General features: G+C 39.5%; 2 protein-coding genes across 2 annotated transcripts; one reads left to right on the top strand and one right to left on the bottom strand.

Moving 5' to 3' along the window:
* The first annotated feature begins 3960 nt into the window (after positions 1-3960).
* LOC122882136 (CCN family member 3-like) lies at positions 3961-8162 on the top strand. The gene is made up of 5 exons (XM_044209187.1): positions 3961-4183; positions 4798-5026; positions 5208-5462; positions 6080-6309; positions 6536-8162. Exons 1-5 carry the CDS (start codon positions 4133-4135, stop codon positions 6818-6820), a joined length of 1050 nt encoding a protein of 349 aa, XP_044065122.1. The 5' UTR covers positions 3961-4132; the 3' UTR covers positions 6821-8162.
* A 3986-nt stretch (positions 8163-12148) lies between these two features.
* On the bottom strand, positions 12149-14790 carry LOC122882125 (zinc-binding protein A33-like). The gene is made up of 2 exons (XM_044209172.1): positions 14650-14790; positions 12149-14322 (listed from the first exon to the last, which is right to left on the bottom strand). The coding sequence occupies exons 1-2, from the start codon at positions 14741-14743 to the stop codon at positions 13076-13078; spliced, it is 1341 nt and encodes a 446-aa protein (XP_044065107.1). The 5' UTR covers positions 14744-14790; the 3' UTR covers positions 12149-13075.
* Between the last annotated feature and the right edge of the window lie 214 nt (positions 14791-15004).

The raw sequence follows: 15004 nt of genomic DNA, 5'->3' as shown, positions 1-15004 counted from the left end.
GCGTCAGCAAACAACCATCCTGTGAAATTTGACATTCTTCAACTTCCACTGGCAAACAGTTTGAAAAGTACTGAATCAAGATTTTGCTATCCACCACTCGCTGAAATCACAAGCCATTTAGAAAGCAGTTCTTAAACCTCAATTTCTTTCTCCTTTTCACTAACTGGGTGACAGAGTAAATAGATATACCCTGGAGGGACAGGCAGTCCAGACCAAGAAGTCTGAGGTGTTTGTATGTGTAAGCTTTCAGTGATGAAGGAAGAAATTTGGGAGGAATATAAGTTGGAGCCTGCATATAAATGTTATCCAAAACAGCTGGCTTGATGTGATAGTTGTTGCTTTGCTGAGAGCAAGATATTGCTATGGCAACAGACAACAAATGCTATAATAAATAAAATGGTGCAACCAAATGGTACATCTCAAGTATCAAGAATAGAAAATGTTGAGCACTGAACTCCTACAACACATTAGTTTATAACTATCTACTCTCTAAAAGGAATTCCTGTGTAAGCCTATTATTTTAATAATCAAATTTCACACACACCTTCTTTCAACATGTATCAGTTCAAATTTAAATTAGTGCTCTGGATTTCTAACGCTAAATACTATAATCTTTTCTTAAAAGCCTCACACATCCTTGCTAAACCCCCACAGGCGTCTTTATTTATTTTTGGCTAATTGGATCTTTTCTTAGGACTGTGTTTGAATGTCCACCCAACTTAAACCTGAGCAGCTGGTCTAATCAGCCTGAATAACTGGAAACATCTGTGGGTGTGTGCAGTGACCTCAACAAGGTTTGAGCCAATTTAATCTCTTGAATGTTTTATCTCAAAAAATACAACAAAATAAAAGTGCCCACACTGCTTAAATACCTTGAAACATAAATAACCAGAAGTGCTTAACCATGTTGCAGAAAGACAAAGTAATCATTCTATTTTGCAGAAATGTAAGTGAGAAGTCTGATTTTATACACAACTTTACATTGGGTAAACACACAAACTAGAGCTTCTTCAATGGCCACTTCATCTCTGCAATGTCAATCAGGTGAAAATAAAAGATGAGGCTGCCATCAACCACAGATTAATAGCACAGAGCCATATTGGCCAAGGCACAGCAGAAACCAACCTCACCCTCAATACTGATAGCCTATATAAAATAAATGTTGTTTGCCAACAAAAACACCCAAAAATATAAAATGTTCAGAGCAAAAACACACATGGTAATATCAAATAACTGCAGTGCATATACTATGGGAAAAGTTTCATTCACTAGCACCTGTATGTTAATACAGGATTTAATCAATAAAATTTATTTAGCTGCAGGGGGCCATTAAAGGGGACACAGCAGTTTGCTCTAGACTATACGCACACTGCTGATGACTGAAGTCATACCAAAATACTGTATCTTCACCCAAATCCATCAGTCTGCCACCCCTTTTAAACCCATCTTAAAGGTGGGGTATGCGATTCTGGAGAAATCCCGAATCATGTCAAAAGCATGACAAATACCATGATATGGAGTGAACAACGACACAGCAAGTAATGTAACTAACGTTGTGGGTTAGCTTAGCTAGGTTGTGGGTTAATAAAAACTGTCCCTACAGTTGCTGCTGCGAAGCTAACAGCCAGAGAGGACGAGACGGTTTCCCAGAGGCAGCACACCAGCTCCAGACAGCGATACTCACAACTCTCCTGCTACTATAGCTAACATCACAACAACAGCATATCTCGGCAAACTAGAAAGTAAGCTGAATGTCCATGGGCAAGTCATTTAACGTTACCTGACACACAAATCATGGCTGGAATAGTGCTGTGTGGCTCGGTCCGAGCTACTTTGTTTATTTCCCATTTACAGAGCCAGGGCTGTGTACAAGCACCGGGGGTTTTTATCAGAGCACACACTGAACGGAAAGCTACCAGACCGTGAGGAGATATTTGCTGAATTTGACAAAAAGACAAGTATTGGATTAGAATTGCATACCCCACCTTCAAAGGTTAAAGGTTAAAATTAGCAAACCACTTACCCCAGAGCCAACTGTTGCACCTGCTCATCAAACCAACAATAAACATTAGCACAGTAGCACCAAGCCATCTTACCTTTGACCAGGTGTGTGTTCTCTGCACTTGTCCTTTGCATAGAAAGCATCCACCAATGACACTACACTCCAGGGCAATGGACAAAACTGGTCTGACTGTCATATGATAGAGACCTGGCTCCTCTTGGTATTATAGTTCATCAGGTCCCGACTTGAAAAACAAGACTCACAAAGGTGAAGAAGGTCAGTTGATTCCTTCTTTAGGGGCTGGCTGCATCACCTGCAGACTAACGTTGTGCTAGTAGTTAGCATCTAGCATTAGGTTATGTTGGCTTCAGACCAGACTGCATTGGTCGATGTTCTTTTTCCAACTTGTCGCACTATTCTCCTCAGTCTCATTGTTATTTTTTCATTAGCTTTTCCTTTAACGAGAAATATGTCCACTCTGTCGCCCATTTCCACAAACTTTCATTTGGCTCGTACATTTCTGATTCGGTTAGCCTGCCATCTGAGATCTGTACAACCAGTGTAACGTTAGCTTAGCTGGTGGATGCTCTGTGTGGCAGTAAAAGCATTGTGGGCCTCATAATTAAAGCCACTGTGTATGTATTTGTATGTTTTTGTAGCCTATTTCAGATGAGATATGATCATTCTGATAGTATAACTTATTGTTTGTGGAAAATTATGAAAATTAGTGCAGTTTTTGTGTTGCTGTGGGGGATAGGAGGTGTTGCCACAGCATATTTTTCAATACTACCGCCAAAGTCAGACATGAACAAACTCCACACATTGTTTTAGGTAGGCTCTGTACTCACCTCAAAGAAAATAATGTTATGAGTTTTATCATCTGCCTTTTTATTTTATTTTTTGCAAATCAAACAATGCAATTTAAATAACTTTAACTTTCTACCAAAAACACTTACATATGAATTCTAAAAACACATGCAGTTCCAGGCCATAAGCCATTACCCTAGCATCGATCTTTTCTGTCTTTTTTTTGTATAATTGCTTTTGTTGCATTTCATGGAGTTTTGCTTTCAATCTCTTACAAAGTAAAATAAGCAATTTCATAATGCCTTCTTATATAATGTAATATAACATTATATCATAGGTTAACAGCTAACATGTGGATGCACTCACAAACATAAGACCTAAATTTACATTCACACTTCATCTTACTGTCACACTGACTCACATACACCCCTCTCTCCCACCCTCTACAAGCTTAAATTCACACACATTCACATTTAGTTTCTGCCCCTCTTCTATTTAGGGATCCAGTCAGCTTCGCCCCCAAATCCATCCACATACCTCTGCTTGGAAGAAACCATAACACATCTCTGACCAGATGTGTTGACCACAGTGTCAGCCCCCCACTGATCCAAGCTACTGATGAACCAAAGTTTCCACTGTGTAGCTATTTTAGGAAGCAGTAACAATCCTACAGGGGATAAGAGGGTTTTCCAATGTGACCTCCCAGGTAGGGTTCGGCGAGAGAGGTCAAAGGGTCACCGCCCACTGTCAGTGGGACCAAGGTGAGGGAACCCCCAGGTCCCATGTAATAACATGAACATCCTGGACTGCAAATGGAATCCCCAATAAGGATACTTTAATAGGGACAAAGTGAAGTGTGTGTAAGCAAATGAGTTAATGAAGATATTAATATAATTTACAATGATTAATTAGAAATTAGATACCACGTATATATTAAAAAACACAGGTGGTTGACTATTTTTTGCAGAATGTCAAATTGTAAACCTCAACCAGAAACCTCTCTCTCTATGTTTATGGTACCTTCTTTGACAGGATCTCACAATAAAATGTTACTCTCGTCTTCCTCCAACACTCTGGGCGATCGCTCCAACATTCCTTCCTGTTTGTCGTCATGGTGCCAGCAGGACAGCTCCGCTATATAAGGCCCTCCTCTCCTGAGTCCGGAGCCAGAACGACAAAGAGATCATAACCTTCTGCTACACCACAGCCAGAGAGGAGGGAAGATTCAAGCTTGAACCAAAGGACTCAAATCAGTTCCAGTAAAGACAAGTGAACACTTTTTAGACTGCAGATATTTTTGATTCTGCTCTACCTAAAAGGAAGATGACCAATCTGTCAGAGAGAGCTCTTTTTGTCTTCTTCTTCACAGCACAGGTAGGCACTACAACAGTAACTGAGTATCCCTGTATGACTTATGTTGTGTTTTCATTTAGATAGTGTTTTATACTCTAGGTACTCATGGTATGAAGAGGTTTCAGATAATGACAATATTTTATTTTAATAACAAAAATATGGTTTCTCTAGGGAAGCTGGGGAAGGTAATTTTTCAGCCAATAATTTAGAGATTAGAAGACGTGAAGACAATGCTGTTTTTGTAATTTCTGCAGATGAAAGTGTAATTACAAAGCATTAAATGATATATTAATTTGCTTAAACTGATTAACTGGAAAACATGTTTTTAGACACTTTTTACCCACAGCATACGTCAGTTTCACTGAGCAACTAACTGTTATTACAACTTACTGTTAAGTTTGCTTAAGTCTTTGTTTGCTATTCTGCTAATGCCACCTTTTTTCACAGGATATGTAAAATTACATTACCCTACAAAATGTTTACCAGCTTTTGTATCCTGTAAAAATCAGGATGAGGAATTTTTATTTTCGCTAAAAACTTATTTTGTATGTAATATTTAATCATATTGATTGGTTTAGAGAGAAAGAGACTTTTAACAACGTGTAAAACACTGATTCATTTTCTTTCCCAACCAGGTGTTTACAGTAGTCTGGTCCCAGGTGTGTCCTCAGAGATGCCCATGCCCAAAGGAGCCCCCCATGTGTCTCCCCGGGGTGCCCCTGATCCTGGATGATTGCGCCTGCTGCCTGGTGTGTGCCCGTCAGAAAGGGCAGGTCTGCTCTGAAATGAACCCCTGTGACACGCGTAAAGGGCTGCAGTGCGAATACTCTGCCGAAGTCCACAAGAGGACTGGTATCTGTGCCGGTGAGTGGGCGATGATGTTCCTAAACACTATGCAGGATGTCCAGTATATGCTATCAGTGCAAAGGTGGATCCTGACATTAGTGATTTGTCATTACTTCTTCTGAATGACAGATTTTTCATTTGTAAAAAAACAAGTTAAAACCACTCTGACACTTTTCCCTATTTTGTCTTTTTCCTCCAGCTCATGAGGGAGATGTGTGTGTTTTGGACGGTTCTGTCTATCAGAACGGCCAGACCTTCTTCCCCAGCTGTAAGTACCAGTGCATGTGCCATGACGGGCAGATTGCCTGTGTGCCACGCTGTAACTTGGACGTGATGCTGCCCGGGCCAGACTGCCCCATGCCACGCAGGGTCCAGGTGCCTGGAGAGTGCTGCGAGAAGTGGGTGTGTGAGCCCCATGCTGAGGCCAGTGCGCTGGGCGGCTTTGCCATGGCAGGTGAGTAGACGGAAGTAGGGTGAGATGGGATGAGATGGAATAAATATACAGATACACACATACAATCACCCATTCCTCTTTGACGTTAGTCTCACTGCAGTGTGGGACACAAAGTTGAAAGGTTATGTACATTTCTCTGACCTAATCAGGGTTAGGGAGCAGGAACCAAGAAAGGAAAGGAAGAGGAACATAGAGTAAGGGTTGAGAAAGGAGGTGTAAACTCAGAGGAAAGAGACAGAGTTGTCACTTCAGTCTGGAATGTGAAACAGTAATGTAACACATCACTCTGCTGTCAGTTGAATCCAATCAGGGATCATGTTGCCTATACAGTAGGTTTTCTCAGAATATGCTTTTAAACTTTTATTTAGAAAAGGTTTGCCTACCGAGAGAAAGGGAAAGAAATGACAACTAGAGCATCATACTGCAGTTTCATACAAGTGTGTTAATTTTTACTAGATATCTCAAACATTCTTGCATTTGTCATTGGTCACTTTCAAATTTTCAACTAAACAGCTTAGTCTACTTTTTGAATTGTGTGGCATTGTTACTAGATGATGTGGTGATTTCTTTCTCCACTTTAACCCTACTGTCTTCTGTCCATCTGTGTGTTCCTTCAGCCTATCGTCAGGAGGAGACAGTGAGCTTTGACAGTTGGGACCCCAGCTTGAACTGCATTGAGCAGACCACAGAGTGGGGCGCCTGCTCTCAAATCTGCGGTATGGGGGTGTCCACCAGGGTCACCAATAAGAACCGTCGGTGTGAGATGGTGAAGCAGAGCCGCCTTTGTATGATCAGACCCTGTGATGACCAGCAGGACCAGAAGCAGCTGACACAGCTTGCACCGAAGGTACTTTTTGGGTAGTTTTTTGGAACAACCTGGATGCCATATTCTTTATGTATGAGTTTCTACATTTGCTTTAGCTTTATTAGACGCCAGTAGCATGAGAATACATGCTACTAATACAAAGCTACTGTACTTTTTGTTGTTTAGCACCTGCTGGATTGTCTCCACAAAATCACATAGAATGCAATACACATTCATTCAGTGTGTGTGGCTCTTTCTCTCCCCGCAGAGAGGCAGTAAGTGCCAGCGGATGGTGAGGAGCAACACAGCCGTCCACCTCTCCTATAAGAACTGCACCAGCGTCCAGGCCTACAAGCCTCGCTACTGTGGCTCCTGCACAGACGGCCGCTGCTGTACCCCCCACAGAACCAAGACCGCCCTGGTGGGGTTCCAGTGTGCCAACGGTAAAACCACCAGGAGGGCGGTCATGGTGATCCTGACCTGTGCCTGCCACAGCCATTGCCCCAGAGACAATGCTGTGTGGCAGCCATCAGAGCTGGATACGGCAGCATGAGATTTTAGGTCATAAAGTCACTCTAAGATAATGATGAGGTTCTAATAAACAGTAAGTCAAAATTGTAGCTGATGACTGTGTCTGTAAATCCAGGAATTCATTTGAGTTGGGTTGAAGGACAATAGCATTCTCTTCACTATAAAACATGAGCTGCATTAACTCTAAATTTTAGATTAAAACAAGACTGTCCACAATATATACTTTACAATAGTCATAAAACTGTACAATCTATAGGCCTATAATTTACATATCCACATGTCCACAGTGAAAATAAGATTATATCTGCTTATCATGGTCAGAATCATTCTTGTATTCATAAAATGAGAATTCTCTTTTGGGGTTGAGATTGTTGAGAATGAAATGGCTCTGTGTCTCTCTCTCCTGGAGAGGGATTTAAGTGTGTAACATACTGTGGACAATTAAGTGTCGTCTTCACTATTATTAAGTAGAATCAAAGCACTTAAACCTTGTGATATGTTGATTCTCTCCACCTCTGGTGATCAGTTAGAGCATACTACCAACAATTCACAACAGACCTCAGTTGGACAGTTGTTTGTAGGTTCTCTTAAGTACTTGGAAAAGATTATGAAGGTTAATTTGAAACAGCCTCCATTTCAAGAGGTCAAATAGTATGAAGGTACAGTCACAGGGTAGTGCAGACATACAGGAGTGTCATGGTTGCTTGAAGCCTTCCAACCAGATGGTTTGGTTGACAGTTGGGTTGGCCAATCAGGCATATTTTTATAAACTAGAATAAGAATACTGGAATCCCATTATTTTCACATAGATAAAATAGAAATAAAGCAGAGGGAAATAAAGGATTATAGGGTGAGCTGTTACCTTTTACTGGCACTGCCCTGGAAATGTTATCAACTATGGGACACATTTTTGAAATAACTCGACTATGTACTTTGACCTGCTCCAAACCAAGGGCTCAACCTGTGAAAGAGAGGTCACTGTGGTGAGTAGTGTCATTTCTAACATCTGCCTAAAATCTTATCCCTGTTGCATAATGTCTGTTTCCATCAATAAATGCAAATGTATCATTTTTAGGTTTAGACGGGATATTATTTCTGTTGTTGTTGTTTTTTTTGTTAAAAGTTGTGCACATAAACAACAGCTATTTTTATAATGACAAAAGTTTTGTTAATACTTGCTGTATAGCTTGTTTGACTGAGTGTGTATCAAATACATAGCTTCAATGATGTAAGCAATTGTATAAATTGGTATGTGGTATCGTTTTTCTTACTACTTGAATTGTACTTCACACTGCTTGTTCCTGTATCTGTCTGAATAATACTGCAAAACTCAACATTTGAAAATAAATTTGTATTTTTTGTATCAAAGTTTTATTCTCTTTATTATATTCAATACTAAAATCATTCTTTTCTTGATGCTGGTGGTGGGAAAGGAGCATCAGGAAGTGTATTTATCATGTTACAGTGTGAGTGCAATTAATTGGGCTGAAAGGGAGAAACTAATGAATAAATGACGACTTAGTCTTCATGATTAAATGTTAAGTAAACTTTGCGTAAAGCATGTGGTTTCTCCTACAACCAGCTTCTCATGTTGTTGGATGTATGGCAGATCATTGCCCTATATCACACTGTTATAAATTCTATTTTCATGGGTGTGTTAATGTAGGTGTAGGCCAGTCAAATGTATGTCAAGTGTTAGCTAATATTAACAATATGGCTGCTCTACATTTATCAGTTCTGGAGACTCAACACCTAACATAAAAGTAAAATAATATAAAAGATCACGAGACCAAATATATTTAACCATATAAGAATCAAATACAAATTTCCCTTCTCACATGGTCTATATACCACAATCCCTTTCCCTAGAAATGAACACACATCTTGAAAGTTTTCACACATCTGAATTTGGGGCAGACCTCTTTCTCTGGATTTAACAGTCCAGGATGCTCATGATATCACATGGGACCCAGGAGTTACCAAACTCCCCCGAGCCCCACTGACAGTGGGTGGTGACCCTTTGACCTCTCTCCCCAAACCCTTCCTGGAAGGTCACAGTGGAAAACCCTGTTATCCCCGGCAGGATTGTTACTGCTTCCTAAAATAGCACCTCAGTGGAAACTTTAGCTCATCAGTACCTTGAATCAGTGGGGGACTGACAGTGTGGTTGACATATCTGGATGCAGCTATGTTATGGTTTCTGCTGAGCAGAGGTGTGTGCTAATGTTACATGTTGGTAATGTTTGTGGATCTAGGATTATTCTAGTGTTGCATTCTCTTTATATTTATATATTATATTAAGATTAAAGCGCAAGCTAAACAATCAAAACATAAAAACAGCCATCAGCCATACCAGTGGCATGAGTAGACATGGCATGGCTCTTGGGATGGCAATGTCTGTTTGTCTGTCTGTTTGTCGGTCCACCACTTTGGTCCAGACTGAAATATCTCAATAACTATTAGATGTAATTTCCATAAAATTTTGTACTGACATTAATGGTCCTCAGAGGATGAATCGTAATCACTTTGGTGATGCTCTGACTTGTCATGTAGCGCCACCAGTAGGTCAAAGTTTTCAAGAATCCAGTGAAATGTCTCAACATCTGTTCAATAGATTGGCACAAAATTTTGTACAGACCTTCATGGTTCCCGGATGATGTATCATACTGACTTTTGTGATTCTCTGACTTTTCCTCTAGCACCACCATGAGGTTGACATTTGTGATTTTAAGTGAAATGAAACTATGGATATAATTAAATTTGGTACAGACCATAGACTGTATATCGACATCCAGCTGTAGGGAATTTTGAGCTAATAAGCAAATATTATCATGCTAACATGCTAAAACTAAGATGGTTAGCTTGATAAACAATATGTCAGCTAAACATCGGCATGTTAGCATTGTCATTGTGAGCATGTTAGCATGCTGATGTTAACTCAAAGCACCAATGTAGGGCCTCACATTGCCTCTAGCATTGCTGTAAAGTAAAAACAGTGTGTCCCAATTCGATACAACATACTAATTGTGTATAGTAAATACTAAAGGTATCTTGATTTTTTGCATAGTAACTGCAAAAACAGTATATTAAGACTATTCGTATAAAGATGTTATACTGACAGGAAATTAAATAATACTTGCACTGACACAACTCAAACAAACCGGAATGTTTCTGCTACTTAAACTTCACAAATCTAAATGTTTTTTCCAAAGATGTCATTTTTCTTGTTTTTGGGGATGTTTACAAAGCTGTTTTACAGCCATCCACAGTTCAAATATTTTGCAGCAGTACGTAGCTCCTTCACTTCCCTTGTGCATTGCATTTTTGGAGAAGAGTGTCCATCAACAACACACTCGAAAATCAGTTATTTTTTAGTATGCATGCAATACTTACTCTTGTCAATTTTCTAGTGTGAACACACTTCACACTTCAAAACCTGCTTAGATTTAGTATGTAGTATGGATTTTGGACACATCTAGTTAAATGTAACTTGTGATTGGGATGAGATTAATACACTATTATTGTTTCACTCTATGTTTGTATTTCCCTCTAAATATGAGCATCTTATGAAATCCTTAAAATACAAAAATGCGCCCAGATACCAAAGTGAACCTCATATTGAAGTGAGATACAACTCGGCTTGTCTAATGTATTGTTCCTTTTTGCATTACACTGATTCTGAGAGGTACAGTATCATAGAACTGGTCTTATCTTTAACACTATGTGTGTGCATGTTGTGATCTGTTGTGAACTGGTTAGCTGACAGCATGGCTCAGTGAGTGGATGAACTATCTGAATGTCAGACTGACTGCTGGACTGAGTGCCTGGATGATTGGTTGACTGATGGACTGACTGCTACTGACAGACTTACTGACGGGCCACCTGGCTGGGAAAAGTGAAAATATCAGACCAGCTGAGCAACTACCAAGCTGCAGCTCAAACTTCCATTTTTAGGTCATGTTTTCTTTGATGCCTCCCTGTCTGAGTTGTGGGATCCTGCAGACCAGACCTGGCAGGTTTCCTGACAGATTTTTATAACTCTTAGTTCATCTATTGAATTACTGTGAAAGACTGTTAAACCTGTTTTTTCGGTATGAGTGGGATTGTGATCCACAGATGTGTTCAGCTGGAGATACCAGTTTGTAAAACATGACAAAAATAAGTAGGTTTGTCAGTTGAACTCCAGAGTCAAGAGTTTAGGAAACAATGTGATGATTGGGATTGCTTTGAAACTGAATGGCGTTTTAATGATTTCAATAAAATTTAATTCCAGTCAGCAGTGAATGATGGACCTACTCTACTTAAGCCTTGATTCAGTGCTGCTCAAACAGTTTGGTTGTGGAAGAATAACTGACTTCACAGCTGTGTTTGCCACAACCCATCTGTTTGCCAACTGTGTAGGTTGTTTTTTTACACTGCTCTTTCCAACAAATTCTGTCTGTCTCTCTCTCTCTCTGCTGCTGTCTGTGAAGTGAGGAGGCATTTAGAAATCAGTTAAAAATGTTAGACTGACAAACCATGTTTGACGAAGGGTGGAAATACTCGAGGGAAAAAATGGTTTGCATCTCACTAAGCCCTTAATTTCCCCCATGTGACCAATATCCTAAATAAATACACCAAAGTTTTGTTGAGTTGGTAGATTCATAAACTTATTATATGGTCAGCCTATTAGTTATGTCAGACATTTTAAAGCCCCTACAGGATTTTAGGATTTGAACATTTCTTACTTTGGCGACTCCTAGTGGTAGTTTTTTGAAAGATAATACATTTTAAAAAAAGATAATGTATAATAAATAGTCAGGGCATCACTAAAGTTACTATAGTTAATCCTGAGGGGGACATGAGTGTTTGTAATGAAGTTCATGGCAACCCATCCAAGATAAAGCTCTTCTCTTATACTTTGGACAGTTTGTAATCTGATATATGTCATCATACAGCATGTAATCCTGCTGCAGCAATCTATAATATGTTAAGTATATTGGCAGACCACTATGTATGTATAGTGCAGTTTTCCTGGTCAGTTTAAATTTGTGTTTAACACAACTTTTGCTCAGTAACTAATTGTTCACAACAGTTCCTATAAAAAGAAAAACCTTATAAACACTTCAAATGTGGCTCTGCGGCTCAAATAAAATATTTCCTCTGTCTAAACTGACATGTTTCATATCTGTCGAATGGGGAATGTGGGCTACTGTTTATATGAATGGTAAGTAGATTGCTCCCTCTAGTGATGTTTTTGAATAAAGCCTCTGTCACTGTCTTCACTACAGTGATCTTAAGTGTAACATGAACGTGAAATCACACTCCAACACTTTAGGTGGAGTAAACATACTGACACCAGCTCGACATGTTGAGGTACTGTACATACTCTAAAATGTTTAGAGTGGTTGATTTATTTCAGAAATGACACTACCATCCTGTTTCACAGAAAAGCAAAACCTTTATGTAAATTTATTTTGTATATCAAATTCTGAAAACACCAAATAACAAAATTAGCATAGAAAACATATGTCATAAGAATAATTTGAAAGATGCAGCTTTAAAGATGGTGGCATGCAAACACTAACATTACACTGGCTGATACTATGTACTATTTCAAAAGTGGGAATACAAGAACTGATAAAAAAAAGCTTCACAGCTATATAGTAAGTAAGTAAGTTTGTATAGTAAGTAAGTAAGTTTGGCACCTTTGTATGCAAGATGTGCACAAAATATACACAAAACAGCCATGCTGTACTTAGGAACAGTGGTACTTTGAGCTAAATGCTAACTTCAGCATGTTAACATGCTCACAATGACAATGCTAACATGTTGATGTTTAGGAGGTACAACTTCTAAAGCATTTTGTGTGATTTACAGACCTACTATGCATTAACTTTTATCATTTTGTTCAACATGATTAAGTGACAGATGAGTTTGTGACTGGAAGGAGATACTGGTTTTAACCCTCCCTGCCTCTGCAGCCACTTCTGTAGCAATAACATATTTTTATTTTATTTCATGACAGGCTTTTGTTAATTGTATATAATCAGTGTGAGTACAAAAATACATGCTGAAATACGGATACAAAATAAACATGCATCTTCATCTCCAAAAAATATCAAAAAGCCTTTACAAAAGGAAGAAAGTCATTATTTCCAGTTGCAGGTCTGTAAAGATGTATGCATGGCTCAGTTTTCCAAAACATCCAGGTATTGGGCTTATGATCAGATTTTAGTAGATTCAGATTTCATCAGAATCTGTTTCAACTTTGCCCTCGTAAAAGATGATGTGATGTTTAACTTTGCCAAATCGAAATCAGAATGACCATGAAAATAAAGCAGTAGAAGGCATCTGAAAGTTGTGACCATATTTTCATCTTCTGAACCTTCTTTTGTAGCCTCTGTGCCAAGTTAACATCCTCTGTAGGACTGGGGCTAAAGAACAGGAAAATTCTCTCATTGAATTTGCAGCCAGTAAAAGAGTAGATCAGGGTCTCTGTGTCTGCATCATAGAAGGACACCAATCCATTGTCATAGTCTACAAACACTATGACTCTCTCAGGTTTCCTTGTCAAGAAGAGGTGGACAGGGACGTCATATAGAGCCTTGCAGATGGTGTCATTCCCCTTTCTTATGATCCAGTTTCGATTCCTAGGGTTAGGTGTGAATGTCCTCTTTCGACAAACTGACTCCCTGACTACTCTTAAATCCCAGCCGGTCCTCGCTTCAGCCTGAAGCTCATAGTAGAATTTCCCTTCAGAAAAGACCATGTTTCCAGGGACATAGAAACATCTGTTGAATTGGTGTGGGTCTTCACTGGGAAACCACCAAATGTGAGGAGCTTGCATCTGATCAGACACCACACTATTTGCCATGGCTTCATTTTTGCCTTTCCTCTTGGTTTTCTGAGCCTTCTTGCCACGCTTCTGTTTGATTTCCTGTGCTTCTGCCTTTTTCTTTCCCATCTGAGCCCTCTTGTCAACATACGCTTCTTCTAAAGGGACTGTATCATGAGCGCTATGTTCTGTACACAGGACACAAATACGCGTCAGGTCATTCCTGCAGAAGAGCTCTAAAATCCTGTAGTGCTTCTTGCATATTTTGTCATCCAGGTTCTGCACAGGATTAGTCAGTTTGTGTCTCTTTAAGGAGTCGACTCTCTTATGAGGCTCTAAGTGCGTCTCACAGTAAGAGGTCAAACACACCAAACAAGTTTTAGAAGCTTTGAACTTGTTGCCAAGGCAGCAGTCACATGGCACCTGTCCTGGTTTGACTGGGGAATTACTGTCAGCTATCGCATGATGTTTCTTGAAATTCTCCACGACCTCCCTGAATCCAGTGTTGACACGAAGTTTGAGCCCTTTGTTGAGCTTCTCGTTGCACAGTGGACAGTGACACTGCTCTTTGCCTTCCCAGTGCCTGGTGATACAGGCCTTGCAGAAGTTGTGTCCACATGGAATAGAAACAGGCTCGGTGTAAACATCAAGACAGATGGAGCACAGGAACTGATCCTCTGACAGGAAAGGGCTGGCTGTGGCCATATCTAGAGGAGAGAGGAGCTTTTAAAGCTAAGAACCATCAATGATAATGCTTTGTTTTGACTCCTAAGTGCTGCTGGTACGAGAACAACAACAAACACAGCAGAGTTTATATTAGATACTTTCTGGTGGCAAAAAGATAATAAAGTGACCAGTATGACTCTCATGACGCTGAAAATTGAAGTTTATTTATTATTCACCAAATAAACATAATAAACAGTCATCCCTGCATCTGGAATTATGAAGAAACATCATTAAATGTAATACGTAGCTATAAATATTCTACAGTATCAGAAAATTATCAAGTATTTAACAAGGGAGTTGAACTTCACCTTCTTGGAGAGCTCTGCTCTGCTGTTTCTCTTTGTACGCAAATAGACAAACTGAACTGTGTTTAACTTTGTTAATGTTTGTGCAGAGTTTCATTTCTCTGTAAATGACGCAATGGTGCTCCTCCTCCCCTGCCTTATACCCCACCCATCTGCTCTTCCTGCATGACATTAACCCCTTACATTAACAACCTTGTCAAACAAATTATGACATGAAATGTGATTTTGAGCATAATTTCTGATAATAAAGCTAATAAAGAACCCTTAATTACTACTTCCTGGTGTCAGTTTTTGTGTGTCACAGTGTAATTACAGATCCACGTAACTAAAACAACACCGACTCCAACCACAACCAGCA

Source organism: Siniperca chuatsi, linkage group LG9 (assembly GCF_020085105.1).
Source record: "Siniperca chuatsi isolate FFG_IHB_CAS linkage group LG9, ASM2008510v1, whole genome shotgun sequence".
NCBI lineage: Eukaryota > Metazoa > Chordata > Actinopteri > Centrarchiformes > Sinipercidae > Siniperca > Siniperca chuatsi.
The sequence above is the reverse complement of the archived record's forward strand: the minus strand, read 5'-3'. Positions and strand labels throughout refer to the sequence as shown.

Bases quoted from the DNA above. Each gene is read 5' to 3' on its own strand.
- LOC122882136 (XM_044209187.1), top strand. From the start codon at position 4,133: ATGACCAATCTGTCAGAGAGAGCTCTTTTTGTCTTCTTCTTCACAGCA. The intron at 5,027-5,207 runs GTGAGTGGGCGA...TTTTTCCTCCAG, and splicing joins GAGGACTGGTATCTGTGCCG to CTCATGAGGGAGATGTGTGT. The intron at 6,310-6,535 runs GTACTTTTTGGG...CTCTCCCCGCAG, and splicing joins TGACACAGCTTGCACCGAAG to AGAGGCAGTAAGTGCCAGCG.
- LOC122882125 (XM_044209172.1), bottom strand. From the start codon at position 14,743: ATGAAACTCTGCACAAACATTAACAAAGTTAAACACAGTTCAGTTTGT. The intron at 14,323-14,649 runs GTGAAGTTCAAC...TCTCTCCTCTAG, and splicing joins GAGCAGAGCTCTCCAAGAAG to ATATGGCCACAGCCAGCCCT.